Genomic DNA, 15,469 nt, shown 5'->3' on the forward strand with positions numbered 1-15,469 from the left:
TTTTATTTATTTATGTAGATATATGTTTAATTAAACATATGTTCCTCCAATTATTACTGATTAAATTTCAAATTTCCAATAGAAATATAATTTTTTATAAACATAGTCTACTTAGTAATAAATAAAATATTTTTATTTTTCTATGAATGCTATAAATGAATATATATATATATAAATACTACTAAACCAAACTTAGATAAGTGATAGACGTAATCTCTGTAATCATATTAAAATAGATAAAGAAATAAAGATCTTAAAATCGAAAATTAAATCTGATTTGTTACAGTGAAAAATAAAATGTTCCTTTCAACTCAAAATGCCAAATAGTTTCCTATGGAGTATTAAACTCGTTAGCAGAAAACTTCGTAACTAGCGACATCTGGAAACATTGTATTTATCTTATCATGTAACAATAATGTGACAGCATTGACTAATTGTAAGGACAGTTCTGTACGTCTGTAATCTGTGAATTGTACCTCGTCGGTTGACCCATACAATGATAGGCCTATGTATTCTGTATTCTGTACCTTATGAGTGATTATATAATCATCTTGATTGAATAATAAATTAATTTGTATTCTTAAACATGATAAAAAGATATAGATAGAAAGATTACATAGGAAACCTTAATATTGAACTTTTGCGAGACTTTATTCCTAAAGCTACTTCATTAATGCAATCTGAAAAGAAAAAATAATGTTTGAACAAGTAGTGCAAGTCTTGACAGCAGGTAGAGTTGTATTAGCCAGTGGATCTCCTAGACGATATGAAATAATGAAGCAATTGGTAACTTCTTTATAACATTCATAAACACAGTTACTATAATATCAGAAAATATTTATGTATTATTGTAACCTTAGTAAATGACATAATAACCTATTTAAAAAAGCAAACTTTACATAAGTCTAATTTGTCATAAGCCTTAATATACATATAATTAAATATTACTAATTTGCGACAGTACTATAACTATACTAATATAACTATACTAGTACTGTAGTACATGATATATCTATTTTGTATGTTAGGGTATAAATATAGAAGTAGTATCATCTACGTATGATGAAAATTTAGATAGATCGGCATATAAAAATTCTGGTGACTATGTACAAGACTTGGCAAAATATAAAGTGCAAGAAGTATATGATAGATTAAAGGAAGATGTAACACCACCTTCCTTAATAATTGGTGCAGATACTTTGGTTACAATGGGTGATGTCATTTATGGTAAACCAAAGAATAACTTACATGCATTTGAAATGTTATCAAGGTAAAATATAACTATATATTACTTTATACATAAGTAATATTAACGTCAACTTAATTTAAGTAAAAATATGATTTTAGTTTAGCAAATAAGGAACACATAGTTTATACCGGAGTATGTTTAAAAACGCCAAAGAAAGAAGTCAATTTTTATGAATCTACAAAAGTAAAATTTGGTGACATATCGGAAGAACAGATATGGGCATATATAAAATCAGGAGAACCACTGTGAGTAAAATATTTCATCTTTTTGTAAATGTTATAATCTTAATAATGTGAAAATATTGCTAATTGTTTCTTTTTTTGCAGAGATAAAGCTGGAGGTTACGGCGTACAAGGTCTTGGCGGTTGTTTAATTGAAAAAATAGACGGTGATTTTTATACAGTAATGGGCTTGCCATTGTATTCATTGACAAAACGATTAAACGAAATGTTTGGTAATAACTAACATGAAAAAAATACATATTGTTAATGAACTACGAGTAATTGATTTCATAATAAATGTTTGAAAAACAGGATAGTTTGTGTTATTTGTATCTTCTTTCGCTCAGTCTTCCATTTTCTTATTTATATTAATTTTAACACAAAATATACATTAGGATTTTATCTGCTGCAGCAGCGTATATTTCTTTTTATATCATTTTTTATTTTTTACATGAAACATTTTTTACGTATAACTTATGAAAAATAGATTAATTTATTTATTTTTAAATCAATTGTTAATATTTGTGAGTTACCACCACAGCGCATGATTAAACGAACTTTTTCTTTCCTTTATTTTAAGATTAAACATATACTTATTGTGTTAAGCGAAAAGTTGTATTTTTTAATCTAGAGACGTTTGGTTTAGTTTGGCACTGCCAACATCATAAAATCAAAATGATTTTGTTAAAAGAACAAAGTCCAATATACATGTATATCTTTATGGTCGTTTAAACCATACATATAATGGCGCCTTGCTATTCTTACCAATAAGTAGTGACTGTAAGTAGAAGCGCATATGTGAACTTGCTTGTTTCTTTGCCTTTGACAGCTCAATTGCCGGACCGAAGTTGGTAGTTTTGTAATGAGTTCTTTGCTTTTAAGGTAGAATTTAGAACAGGATAAATTGTTTTTCGTAGTTTTCTTGCGAATTTGTATTAGAAGATGGAGGACGTTCTTGAAGAGGTTGTTTCTTCTGATGATTTAAAGGTACACTCTTTTAATAAAGAATACACGAAAACCATTCTTACTTGTCGACTCCTTAATGTTTCAATCACATATTTTAAATATATAATAAGTAATATAATAATATATAATTAATCTATGTAGTATGAAATATTTTTAAATATTTGATTATTAAATTTGCAAAATAAAATTTCCATTTGCTTATACTGAATGTGTCTATATAGCAATAAAGGTTATGTGATTTCTATTCATTTTTCTTTTGATATAAAATTATGGTAGGCTTTCTAAGGAATTTTGCAATTATATTTAATACATAATGTCTTTGTACGAAGCTTGTAATAAGTCTATATATTAAGCTCTAATCAAAATAAAATGACAACATTATTCATCGGTTACTCATACTTCAGAGATACACAAAAGTATTACATCATAAACCGAGAGATTAAAAAATGATTTTTCTGTTTCAGAAATTTGAACGTATATATAACGAACAATTACGTTCATCTGTTATAACACAGAAAGCACAATTTGAATATGCTTGGTGTCTTGTTAGAAGCAAATATCCTGCAGACATCAGAAAGGGAATAATGTTATTGGAAGATTTATATTGCAATCATAACGATAGTGAGAAACGAGATTGTCTCTATTATTTAGCTATTGGAAATGCTAGAATAAAGGTATGGACTTTTACGAGCCTGCTGAAATTTTTCAAAATAAACAGCACTGTTTAATTAGTATTTATTTATTTTCTTTATAGGAATATACGAAAGCTTTAGCATATGTCAGATCGTTTCTTCAAGTTGAACCTGGAAATCAACAAGTACAACATCTGGAAACATTGATCAAGAAAAAAATGGAAAAAGGTTTCTTTTTTATAAATTATTATTGCTTTAGACAGATAAAGTTTGTTATTCGTTTGATGCTTCGTCGTCAGTTTGATGCTTTTACAGTCAGCATGTAGTATAAATCAATCATTTTATTTTTATTTTTTACAATAGTAATACTTTCATGGGTTAGTAGTTATTACATTTCCTTTAGTCAAAGTTAACTGATATTAATTTCATTTAAAATCTTATACCTGTAAATAACTTAGATGTTATATCATGAATGAATCAAGAAGTCTGCACATTACTAACATGATAATTTCATTATGTTCTCTATACTAGGAAAGTACAAATGCTCTGTACCTGTGTATATATGTATACATGTTTATATTAAATGATATAGAAATTGCATTTTGCATATCTTTGATCCGAATTATTTTAATGAAACGAATAAAGAACGGACTTGCGTACTTCTAAAATGATAGCAGTATTTATCACATAGGTCTTAATACAATTTTATTAGGAGTATTCATTTCACACTGTTGACCTTTCCTTATTAATATAATTATATTAGCTCTTCGTGTTAATACTAGAAAATTGTGTTTGCTACTCTTTCTATGTGTATATTTTACATGTTTAATAAAAGTAGTATTATATATGAAATTTTTTCAATACCTTTACAATATTCAACTTGTGTTTGTTTCATATACTTTAATTCTAGTCACAAGCATATCTTTTTCTTTATGGCATTTTGTAATATGAATGAAGCAAAAAAGACAAAAATGTTAATTTTTAAATTATTACGAGGATTTTTTTTTTACAGAAGGTCTATACGGTATGGCCATTGCAGGAGGGGTTATTATCGGTATTGCAAGTATTCTCGGCCTCAGCTTTGCTATGGTCAAAAGAAACTAATTTATTCACGTGAAAAAGCTTATGACTATTGTGTGATATGAAATAGTTACTTTGTACAATGTGTTATATACAATTTGTTAATTAATATCACCAAAGATTTTATTTAAAAAAAAAAAGAGACAGGACAATAGAAATAGTCTTGTGTTCAAATTAAGTAAACTGCAATGCGATTCGTAATGTAGAATGTCAAATTTATTTTTACAGAAAAGCAAATAATACGTCATATAAGCAATACACGGTAATAAATATATATGTGTATTATTTTTTAGATTTTCGTAAACTCAATTACACTCTTTCATGTATCATAAAATCATATGTATCCTCTTTTTAGATTGTCAAAAATAATTTTTTAATAATATATACGTTAATTTATAAAAGAAAGACATTCCGAATGTTTCGTGTTTTGTTCTGTGTTTAGTTGTTTATAAATAAGATATATATATATGTATCAATGATTTAAAGTTTTATTTAATTTAAATCCACGTACGTCAAAAAAAATATATTTATGCCGAAACCGCAGTGCAGATAAACATAGCTTTTGTATATAAAAATAAAAGTATTGTATTGTCTTATTTATGTGTATTGTTACTTAAATCTTTGATGAAATAAATATATTACGTCTATATTACATCTTATGTTCACTGATCTATATTCCATAACTATGCCCAATGCCTACATTATGCCTTAAATATTTAAATAAATATTGTATTATTTGTATAATACGATCAACATATTCTCACACATGAGACACATCACAAACTATATGCCAATTTGTCTACAATATATGTTTGTTAATAAATTTAATAGGTTTAAAACGGATCAATCTAACACTTTAACGATCTCATTTTATTAATCCGATGTATGGAGCGAGTATATTTGAGAAAATATATAAAATAGGGGAATAGATATCGAAAAGAAAATTATACGGATTGTCTTTTTATATGTAGATTTATTGATGACTTCTTAATATCCGTTGATAAAGTTGTTTATGTACAAAATAACGCTGAGATATTCCTATAATATTATTATATTTAGTGACCTATGTTATGGCCCAGGGACTCGCTAAAACCACTTTCTCCCCGTTTGGTTTTACGAGTTTACACGTTCGCTTAATTTTTACGCCAAAATATGGAGCGCCGCTACTATTTTTCTCGAGCACCGTCGTGTTTCCCTCGGCCTCCTCTTTATTTTGTCTTTTCACGACACATATTTACATGTTTGACGGTGTTGAGCCGCGGCAAAAGCGGTGAAGAGGAAGCTGGTGGAACCGGGACTGCACTCACGTTTTTATTATATACTTTAATAAAGATTCAATAAGTAGGAGAAAATTGTATCGTATAGGCGATGAATAATTTTTATACGTACTATTTTCGGTAGTGTATTTACATACGGGGTGGAGAGGGCTCTGACTGCCGCCCACGGTAGCGAAAAATATGTATATGTATGCAAATATTATATTGCGCGATATGATATAATTTTCGTTTGGTACGTTCGAAAAGAAATATAAAATTTGGTAATTTTTTGTAAAAGTAAATACATAAATAGTGAAAAAATTAGGTGGCAGTGTGAACGATCGAAGCGACCAGTTGGCTGTGAAAAAGAGAATGTACGTATAAAGTTTGAAGTGCTATCCGTGGGTTACATCGGTGGTCCTCCAAAAAGGTGATCTTCTTCAGTGAGGTTCGCGATGACGAAGCCGCAGAAGACGATCTCCATTTTTCGAGAATCCAGATTGCCTCGATATTACTTAGCATAGGAATTAATTATTCAAGTAGAATTAGCAGCTTGAAAATACTTTAAGCAGTTTTTTTTAAAGGATGCATATTGCTTTCTCAATAAGGCTCCGCTATGCTTTACACGAATGTACAGTGTGTCCGCGTGCATGTTAGATTTCGTTTGCCGGCTGATCCTCTAACGCGTTTCCTCGCTCCTTCCTTCCCATGTTGACAGTTTCGTGAAGCCTCGCGAGTCCTTTAGTCTTTTCTGTTTGAAATTGGAAACGATTCAGAGTGCACGTGGTCGAAGAATTGGGATGGACATCGAAGTCAGCCGCTACTGCATAGATAAACTAGCGAGAGTTCTTACTTGTTCCAGTGTATTACATCTTCCTTTAATGCTATTAATTGCGATTTTAATGATAATACCATCTTGGTGTATAAAAAGTATTTACGAATGTTTATACGAAGATGTACTTGAAGAAATCTTGCTAAATATAGTCAAAATTTATCTATTTACGTATTAAAAAAAAAAAAAAAAAAAAAAAAAAAAAAAAGAAAAAGAGAGAGAAGAAAGGAAAAAGAATTTGGTATTTGGTGGAAATATTGTCACCGATCGTGATTGTTAAAAAATGGTCGGTATAAAATACATTGATATAATCCTGTTTTACGATTTTTTAAAAGCTACTTAAGTCAACTTTACCTATTCGCTGTTTCAACACCATGTTAGATATAAAATATGGATAAATTATCGTCAAATTATAATTCAAAGTACATTCTGTTTCAAATATTATATTATCTGCGTTTGTTGAATCGGAATCATAATGCGTAGGATAGTTAAAGAAACTTGGGAACCAGTCAGAACTCCAGCTTGTCTCTCGTACGCGAAAGGAACGTGAATAAATCGTGTGCATAGATACGAGTTTACGCGCCATTCAACTTAGCACGATAGTATCGAATAGATCGTACGTTATAAACATAAATGGATCTCGTACAAGTAAAACGATAGGCCTTACAAACTATCGGCATTAAATTTTGTACAATAATTTAATATTTCTGAGATGATTAACTTACTCGATCTTGCTCTTTACACCACTCTCGCCGAATCGTCGTTTATTCGTCTTTATTTTTCAACACGTGTCGATTGACTAGCAACACGATACGATGCGACGCAATTCGTTTACGTAATTATTTCTTCTTTCTGCTTAACACAACAGCCATATCCTAAAATATACAATTTTCTTCGCCCATTTTTTTCTTTTTTTTTTTTATCATGATAGAGTAATACTCTGTTTTTCTACATATTTCCCCGTCTATCTACGACATTTGACCCGACATTTACAATATATTTAATTACAATCGGACATTCTACTTAGGGTTCTTCCAATGCATTCGCAGATTCGATCGTGGAAAACACAGGTGAACAGTGTCAAGGAATGAAATTCAGACATCGATTCCCTGTGTTTTCTTACATTCGCTCTCAAGGCGTCACACCTATGCGCCCGCAAACTCTTGCGTTGCTTAAAAAATAAGATCTGATATATTTAATGCTGGCTTACCACTACATTAATTTTTGAGTTACTTGAATTCGATCCCGACCATTCCGTCGGAATACATTGGATAGGATATCAGCAGTTTCTCCCTCGTACAGAACAGACGTTAGGGACGTTTTGCGAACACGTTTCGTCATTTCTTCCACGCCTGTTACGCGATCTTTGCGAAGAAATTTCACGAATTTATGAACGAATTTTTACTACATTTTCGATAACGGAGACGATCGATAAGATTCACATTCGCGATTCTATACGTTTCACATATCGCGCTCAAACGAATTTCAGTACGTAAATAAATGTTAGATAATAATGCGCTCGACATATAGAAAAGAACATTCGAGATAAATATTATTCCGCCAAAGTGATGTAGACATATATATCCGATATTAGGTATAAAGGGAAAATGATTACGAATCAGGTAAAAAACAACGGTTTAACACGCTCACAGATCATGTCTCGGATTCAAATCGGCATGGAGTTCTTCGCAATGCGTATGCAAAATTTTGTACGAAAGGAAGATATAATTTTATGACGTAAGATTATAATTTGGCGAACAGTGGCATCGACAATGGAAATTGATCAACGGTGAACGTGTTCATGCCGATTTCTCGATACGATACTCTTTTACCGGTGTTAGCGAACTTCAACCACTGAAAAGCTACGCGCGATAAGATTTGTGCGAGTATTTTGGAAAGCGTCCAACTTACGAAACTAGATGCATCGTTACTCACGGTTGATCGCTTTTATATGGATCTAACGGGTATGACGATCCATTTGACAGTTCGAACGCAAATCACCTTCGATTTGCTGTTTTTCGTATTTAATCTCTTGATTTCTCAGACGAGAATCGACAATGAATAACGAGAAACAGTCGACGCTCAAGATTCTGTTTACGTTCGAATGACAATGGCGATTCGATTTCGCGTTAAAATTATTTCTAAAATGTCACGGAACGATGATTCTTATGAACACAGAGGGTGTCGGATATTCCGGTTAAGTGGCAGTACAGTGATGATACAAAATTGAAAGCGAACGGAGCAAAACGATATAACTTGCCGGTTTTTCGTGTAAACTTCATTTATCTTTATTGTTGCTTCAACTAAAAATGCTATTTTCCCGTTAGGATATAACGGAAGAAAATCTTTGTAAAATCTTAAATATCAAAGGCTCTTGCCTCGAGATAAATTTTATATCTACTTTTGTGTGTGTACGTGTAAAGGCGATCTGTACTCGATTGGCACGGATTCCAGATTAAGTACGAAAATTAAAATACGAACGTTTCTACAAAAAAAAAAAAAAAAAAAAAAAAAAAAAAAAAAAAAAAAAAAAAAAAAAAAATAGTTTCTTAAAGTACGCATGTCCGCATAATAGATGCTTATGAATATTTTATTACAGACATTAGGTTGCTTCGTAAAATATGCCGCAACTTTGATTACTTATTCCGTTTTCAATTATCTTTTAACCACTTGTTGAAAACACGTCTTGATCGAGGTTTTGTATACGCATATCTTTTTCTTTTATATTTCTATCGTCCGTTCCGTCTTAATAAAATAAAGTTTTAAGATGGTCAATATTTCCGGAGACACATTAGCATTTAATTGCTGATTTATAACAGCGAACAACTGATCATAACGCTTCTCGAGACATCGATCGAACATATTTTTGAAGAAATAGTCGAAATTTTAGTAATTACGTTGGAGATTTAAATGGTTACGTTAAAAGAAATATATATTGCAACAAAAAAATACCAATTTATTATAAGATAAAAAATTTTAATTAGAATAAATAAATTAGTAGGTAAAAAAAAATATAGAATAGTACGAAAGACTGGTAATCTACGAAACGTATGTTTCGAATACGTTGGTAAATTGCAATGGCACTCGATTTCTAGTATCATATTTAAATTTATAATTTAAAGGATCACGCAAGAGAATCGAAGCCGATTAGTTTGATAAATGTTTGTTCTAGCATAATAGAACGAAGTATATGACATATACGTTCGTTTTACAAAATACAAAATTTAATATATCCGTTACTTAATCTCGACTATTCGAGAATATAGAATTATCGCCTGATAATTTAATCCATGCGCTTAATTCAATTGTCTTCGGTTGTAGAAGCGAAACGTTTGTAATTTTAGATTATTAGTTCAACGAAATCTATGGGATAATTTTTCGAATTGCTTAATCATTTTTACCATTTTGTCGCAAGTTAAAGCAAATGGATACCGGTCGCGATTAAACGAAATATGAAACGTATCAGGTACTCATATCGGTGAGCAATTTTTTCTCTCTCGTGTACAGAATTGGGAATCCTTTAACAGTCATCGATTTAACGTTCCCAACAAACAAAATGTAAAATACTACGTACACGCGTGTTAATCCATTTTCGAGTTAATAAATGTTTTTCACTGACGTTTATGAATGAAAACTTTCCCAAACACGATAGTGCGATCGAAACGGATGGGTCAGACTGACATGTACCGGATAGATACTGAATTTTTAAAAGCTACTTGTTGCGAACACAGATACTATACTGACATATTCTGTCGGACAAAGTTTGTTCAATTCTGAATGAAGCGTTGAATGCTGAACTGTTTGAATTGCTCTTTCCATTTACCAGCATCGACGCAGCTGATTGTACCGCGCGCCTATCGATGTATTATCGCTATCCGATTACGGATTTTCGACGAATGCTCGATGATTCCTAAAACGAAATTATTAAATATCGTCAATTTAGAGTGACACGTCCGAAGAAGTAAAGTTCTTTCAAAATGTCCGTTTGAAGTAAAAAAATCTTAAATAGGGAATTTGCACGCGCGTATTCCCGCATGAAAACCAGCGATTAGGAAACGCGCACAGGACTTTCTCGTTCTTCTTCGAAACAATAGCTGGCGAATGGCTGCTCGAAACCTATTCCGGAATCGAAGCTCGTTCAAAGGCCTGAACTGGAATTTAGCTTCTCCACGGTTGGGATCCGCGCGCGAGAGCCGATTCAAGGTGCAGTCACCTTTCTCGACCGGGGTGACCGTGGAATTCCACAGGGTACACTCGGCCGGAAAAATAATCTCGTCGCGCGAGCTTCTCATCTTTTCCAACCGAGCTCCGCCGAGTTGCAGCGCGATACACATGCGCAAAACCGCGTACAATGTGCAATCAACTAGACTAGCTAAACCGGCTAAATATATCTTTTGTACGATTTCTATGTTCTTTCACGCTACCCATGTTATTATAACGAGATTTTAAGTAATTTCACTCTCGACGAGCCCGTCTATCGGTTGTAAATGTCAGTATAGCGTTTTTCCGTCCCATAACGTAAAATTCATTCATTGCATGTATCTTATCATAAATTTGCCTTTCTGTGTTTTCGTAAGAGACGAAATGTGTTTTTTAACGTCAGCAACTGAAATTGTTGACACGAATTATTAATTTTAGTATACGAGCGTCGACCAAAAAGTTTGCTCGCTTACTTTAGAGAGCATTATATATATATAGTTATCGATTATTATCTCAAAGTTGGCATTTCTTTTCCGTTTTATATCCTGAATAGGAAAAAGTTTGCGTAGACTCGAACTGGATAAAGAATGTCTCGAGTATCGTGTCACCAACGAGAATGCTTAACGTTGTTGGTTGGCCGATCGAAAGAGAGATATCGTTCGTGCTGTTTGAAACAGGATTTTGATGGTATCGAGGGACGAATTTAAGACGTCTCTCAGTCACGGAATGTCGGTTACTTTCGATAACGAGCCGAACTATGGATCGTGGTTTTTCTCGTCGAAAGTTTGACTTTAGAAATTAGAACGACGTTTCTGACAACGTTCGATCGAATACCGATAAGCTGTTTTTATCGTATTGTAGTCACGTAATTGCAGTCGCGTAATTAGCAAACGGCGAGGCAGCGACAAACCCGAGACGAGGAAATACCAGTAAACTGAGTTATCCGAATGATACTCTGTACTTGACGAAGATACACTGTATTCCGACCGCGTGAAAAATGCATATACACCTGTTACAACCAAAGGAAATCTTTGTAAACGATATAGGTAATGTTATTTACAATCTCGAGATATATAATATCGCAGATATTCTTTTATACTTTTGAGTTTGATTCTAAAAACCAGCGGACGAACGAACGTGTCCGAAAAGAAATCGGGAGCTGTTCGAATATCGTTAGCTTACGATCGTTTTTCAATGCCTGTGGCTCTGTCTCACCGCGGCCTATCATTGTTCACGATATTCCGTATCTACACGGAACCAATAATTTTGCATCGAGATACCGAACACCCTACACCTTTAATGTCCACCTATGTCCCAGTAGGATAAAAACGACCGCCAGCTATTCTGAAATGTACACGGTTCTGAATAACAACGGAAAAGTCTGCTCGAGCTTCGATCGCTATCGAGTTGGCGGTGAAACGATCGCGGTTAAAGTACGAGTACACGTAAATCGTAAAATACGTTTCAATACGTTGATAAGTTTTTGCTTCTAGTCGGTTAACAGCTGGCCGGGCGACCAGAATCGTGTATAGGTATCGTGTCTTGCCAATCGATTTTCACGACGGGTACAGCATTGCACGACAACCGAAATTTCTAGCTTTATCGTAAAATTCTTTACACTCTGAGGTATTTCCTTGCCTTTTTCCCTTTCTCCTCTTTTTTTTCTGGTCGTCGCAGTGAAATAGTGAGTTTAAAAAGCAAAAGTTTAGCAGCCAGGGAAGCTTACAGGCTGTCGAGACACTTTGATTAGCGATACAGCAGCTTCGAACGGTAATCTTTATAGCAGGAATTTCGACGTTGGCAATGATATACGTATCTGCATCGACGAGACGCTACAAATTAATTCTTAAATTTTAACGATCGAATACCTACGACTTGTACGGTTCGTTGAACTATGTCACGCGTCTACATATTCACGCTTCGTTTGGAAAATAAAATTCGCTCCATTAAAATATACTATATATAGTTACGATTCTACGTCGAACGAGAATACATCTCTTACGATACACATTTTATTCTCCACAAATGAAAGCGTCTTCTAATAGTTCGATTTGTTAATGCAGCCATTGTCCGATGCCAGAAAATCGAAGGATCTTTCGATGAACGTTCGACAGCATACGTGTAGCTTTAGCTATCAACTAGAACGTCGACTCGTTGTTGAACCGGAGCGAGGTTGAAACGAATAAGCGAAATGTACGTTCTATCGAATGAAACGCATGGAAATTAACATAGAAATTTCTTCTGTTCTGCAGTTCAAACTTTTCTTTAGAAGTAGAGAATAGAATAATAACGGTAGTACGAGTCAAAGACACACGGACTTAAATAGAAAATTGTTTCAAGCGCTTGTTTTAAGTACAATTGGATGGCGATCCGAAAGAGCGTGAGACAGTGTTGTCGTCCTGAATAGTTGAAGCCTAAGTTCACAATCAAGTTCCAGTTTCACGAAAGTTCCTTCCGGTCCAAGAAAGTTCGTTATACATTTATGTTCCAGATTCGCGAAGGAGAATATTCCAGTCGAGCGATTATTCTCGGTAGTCAACTTCGTCCAAGTTACTTTCGATCTTGAAGGTTCCTTTGATTTCATCACGTAGGTTGTGAACTTGAGACCGTCCTTTGTTGTGATATTTCACGGTTTAGGTATAATTAAGCGGTCGACTTTTTATTATATCTGAAAGTACACGAGCACATGCAGCGGAGTTTCGTGCGAGCGTTCATTTATTACGAATCGTACTCAGAAAATAGGTGTTCTATTACAAATTCGTACATTTTTTCTTTGTACACGACTAAATTTAAAAAATATCTTTACAATAATTTACAAGGTTAATCAGCTCGACTCTTCTGGGAGAAAAAATGTACAAATCTCAAGGAAATGTAAAAAAGCAGTCGGTTGTTTCCTTAAATAATACAGAAAATACAAAGATAGATATAAAGTTATCTAAAACCACGCCAATAAATACGAAATATATGATACATACGTATAACGTATGATACCAGCCGGGCATATACGATACAACGAATGATCGAAACGCTTAGTAGAGCATTCCGAATACGACTCGGCGTCTTTCTTCTCAAGTTATTCGCTTTCTAAGGCGCTTGAAAATTCACCGCGATTCTCACCATGAGCGCGGTATGATTCCCGAAATGATTTCGTCGGATCGTTCGCGAGCGACAGCGACGAGAAGGGAGCGTAACCGACGAGTCTCGTTTCTTTGGATTTCGATTCGGTTGTTTCGCTCTACGAACTTTTCAGAATTACGTTTACAAACGAGGTGCTTTTACGGTTCGAACATTGGCACGTTCGTCGAACGTCGTTCTCAGCAAGTTCGTCTGGAACTTTCATCTTCCTTCAACCTTCTTCTCTTCTGCTTTCGCCTTTACGAATTCTTCGCGAAAGATCTTCAAAGTCATCGATGTGTCGAACATGCGATTTTCTTTCTGTTCACGACGAAGACGACCGTTCTATAGTTGCGCGTAAAACCATTGCGGTAACGTACACTGAACTCGTCTTCCGTCGGTCTTTTCGACACAGTTCTTCACGGACGTTTCACACGCGCGCGTTTCAATCTGATCCATCTTGCCTCGTAGAGTCGGTTTCCTTTTACCGTGAAGTCCTTGGAGCGCTCTTAGAGTCACTGAACTATCGTGAGGCGAACGTAACGTCCACGTCTAACGAAACGTATCGATACCTTCTGATAATTCTCGATAGCCGGTCGGCCTTTCTTCCTATCGACCAATTTTCTTCGGCATCGTGACGTTTTCATTATCGACTCTTTCGTTTGATTCGCATGCGCGATTAATCCTCCTTTCTCTTCTTATTTCCATCGGATATACTCTTGTTCTTCGTATTCCTGACGCGAAGCATCGTTTCCGTTAAAATAACTCGCGTATCTTTCTATACGTTCCTTTCGGTTGTTCTTTGCAGCAAAAATTGGAGATTTCTCGTTGAGCCGTTACAACGACGCGATACAATCGACGTTCAGAGAAACTGCATCGACCAAAACGTTGTAATTTGATTGAAATTGGTGTTGGCCGATCCCAGCGAAGACTGGCAGACAGGTGATTGGAATGTACCGGTATCGGTTAATTACTTGTCGATATTGTTCACCGATGTCCGTCGTAATCAGTCTTCGATTTGATTTAGTCGTGAGTTGGCCAATTCCATCGCGATTGCATCGATATCGTTTGCTGGCTAACGCTTCGATGCATCTTTGCCTCTTCGACCGTATCACGTGCGTGCGCGAAAATCGGACGGAGACGCGTAAACTGCGGTCTATTTGAATCTCGTTCACCCGCCAGATAGTCTCTATTCGACGTTCGAATTCAGTCTTCGATTCAATTCGCTCGGCCTATCCGCGCTTTGGCCTTCTCCGAAACGAGTTCACCTTGTTCCCGTTTTCGTGCTGCGTATCTTTACGCTCGATAAGTTCCTATTTCGCCCATGTCCAGCCCGTCGCGTATCTCCATCTCCATCTGAAGATCTCGGTGCTTGTCGGACCGATGAGGGACGGATTGCAGGCCTACGTCCCGATCGCGACTCCTCTCGCGAGCCGACGATCTGTCTTTCTCGCGTGGGAAATGATGGAACTGATGAGTCGCGTGGCCGTTCATAGGCAGGGTAGGGTAGGAAGATTGGCTGCAGGACGATTGGTGTCTGGAAGGAAGGGGCGGAGGCGCACGATGGTGTCCGGGTATACCGTTTTGAAGCCTCGAGTCGTTCTGCGTTCTTTCCGAGGAGCTGTCGGTGTCGCGAGGTGGCAGATGGGGCGGTTGCGGCGTGCGGCGTAAAGAGTGATTGGAGTAATGTAACCTGGCGCCGGTCGACGAGCAATTATCGCCGGCGACGCTCAATGGCGTGGAGCCGTCCTCTATAGCGGCGGCAGCACGATGTCCGGACGTGCCGGAATTGGGCAGCGTTCCCGGACGGCGCATTTGACGCGCCGTCTCCCCGTCGATGTAGGTGAAGCCTTCAGCGAGAGTAGTGCTGCCATGGGGCAAGAACCACACACCGCCGGTTCCAGGGCTCGCCGCCCGAA

The 15,469-nt window shown here is 35.4% G+C and overlaps 3 protein-coding genes across 3 annotated transcripts; 2 read left to right on the forward strand and 1 right to left on the reverse strand.

The window, feature by feature from the left end:
* The first annotated feature begins 422 nt into the window (after nt 1-422).
* LOC126868943 (dTTP/UTP pyrophosphatase) lies at nt 423-1,784 on the forward strand. Its single transcript, XM_050624969.1, has 4 exons — nt 423-786; nt 1,029-1,270; nt 1,348-1,494; nt 1,576-1,784. The coding sequence occupies exons 1-4, from the start codon at nt 697-699 to the stop codon at nt 1,712-1,714; spliced, it is 618 nt and encodes a 205-aa protein (XP_050480926.1). The 5' UTR covers nt 423-696; the 3' UTR covers nt 1,715-1,784.
* Nucleotides 1,785-2,217: 433 nt separating this feature from the next.
* On the forward strand, nt 2,218-6,450 carry LOC126868948 (mitochondrial fission 1 protein). Its single transcript, XM_050624979.1, has 4 exons — nt 2,218-2,457; nt 2,901-3,110; nt 3,191-3,296; nt 4,081-6,450. The coding sequence occupies exons 1-4, from the start codon at nt 2,413-2,415 to the stop codon at nt 4,170-4,172; spliced, it is 453 nt and encodes a 150-aa protein (XP_050480936.1). The 5' UTR covers nt 2,218-2,412; the 3' UTR covers nt 4,173-6,450.
* Nucleotides 6,451-8,725: 2,275 nt separating this feature from the next.
* On the reverse strand, nt 8,726-15,365 carry LOC126868944 (uncharacterized). Its single transcript, XM_050624971.1, has one exon. The coding sequence runs from the start codon at nt 15,363-15,365 to the stop codon at nt 14,847-14,849; it is 519 nt and encodes a 172-aa protein (XP_050480928.1). The 3' UTR covers nt 8,726-14,846.
* Nucleotides 15,366-15,469: the final 104 nt, after the last annotated feature.

This window comes from Bombus huntii, chromosome 8, assembly GCF_024542735.1.
Source record: "Bombus huntii isolate Logan2020A chromosome 8, iyBomHunt1.1, whole genome shotgun sequence".
Taxonomy (NCBI): Eukaryota; Metazoa; Arthropoda; class Insecta; order Hymenoptera; family Apidae; genus Bombus; species Bombus huntii.

What these genes read in the sequence shown, in the direction of transcription:
- LOC126868943 (XM_050624969.1), top strand. Translation starts at nt 697, where the DNA reads ATGTTTGAACAAGTAGTGCAAGTCTTGACAGCAGGTAGAGTTGTATTA. An exon ending in ATGAAATAATGAAGCAATTG is followed by an intron (nt 787 to 1,028) that starts GTAACTTCTTTA and finishes TTTGTATGTTAG; the next exon opens with GGTATAAATATAGAAGTAGT. An exon ending in ATAAAATCAGGAGAACCACT is followed by an intron (nt 1,495 to 1,575) that starts GTGAGTAAAATA and finishes CTTTTTTTGCAG; the next exon opens with AGATAAAGCTGGAGGTTACG.
- LOC126868948 (XM_050624979.1), top strand. Translation starts at nt 2,413, where the DNA reads ATGGAGGACGTTCTTGAAGAGGTTGTTTCTTCTGATGATTTAAAG. An exon ending in TTTCTTCTGATGATTTAAAG is followed by an intron (nt 2,458 to 2,900) that starts GTACACTCTTTT and finishes TTTCTGTTTCAG; the next exon opens with AAATTTGAACGTATATATAA. An exon ending in TTGGAAATGCTAGAATAAAG is followed by an intron (nt 3,111 to 3,190) that starts GTATGGACTTTT and finishes TTTTCTTTATAG; the next exon opens with GAATATACGAAAGCTTTAGC.
- LOC126868944 (XM_050624971.1), bottom strand. Translation starts at nt 15,365, where the DNA reads ATGCGCCGTCCGGGAACGCTGCCCAATTCCGGCACGTCCGGACATCGT.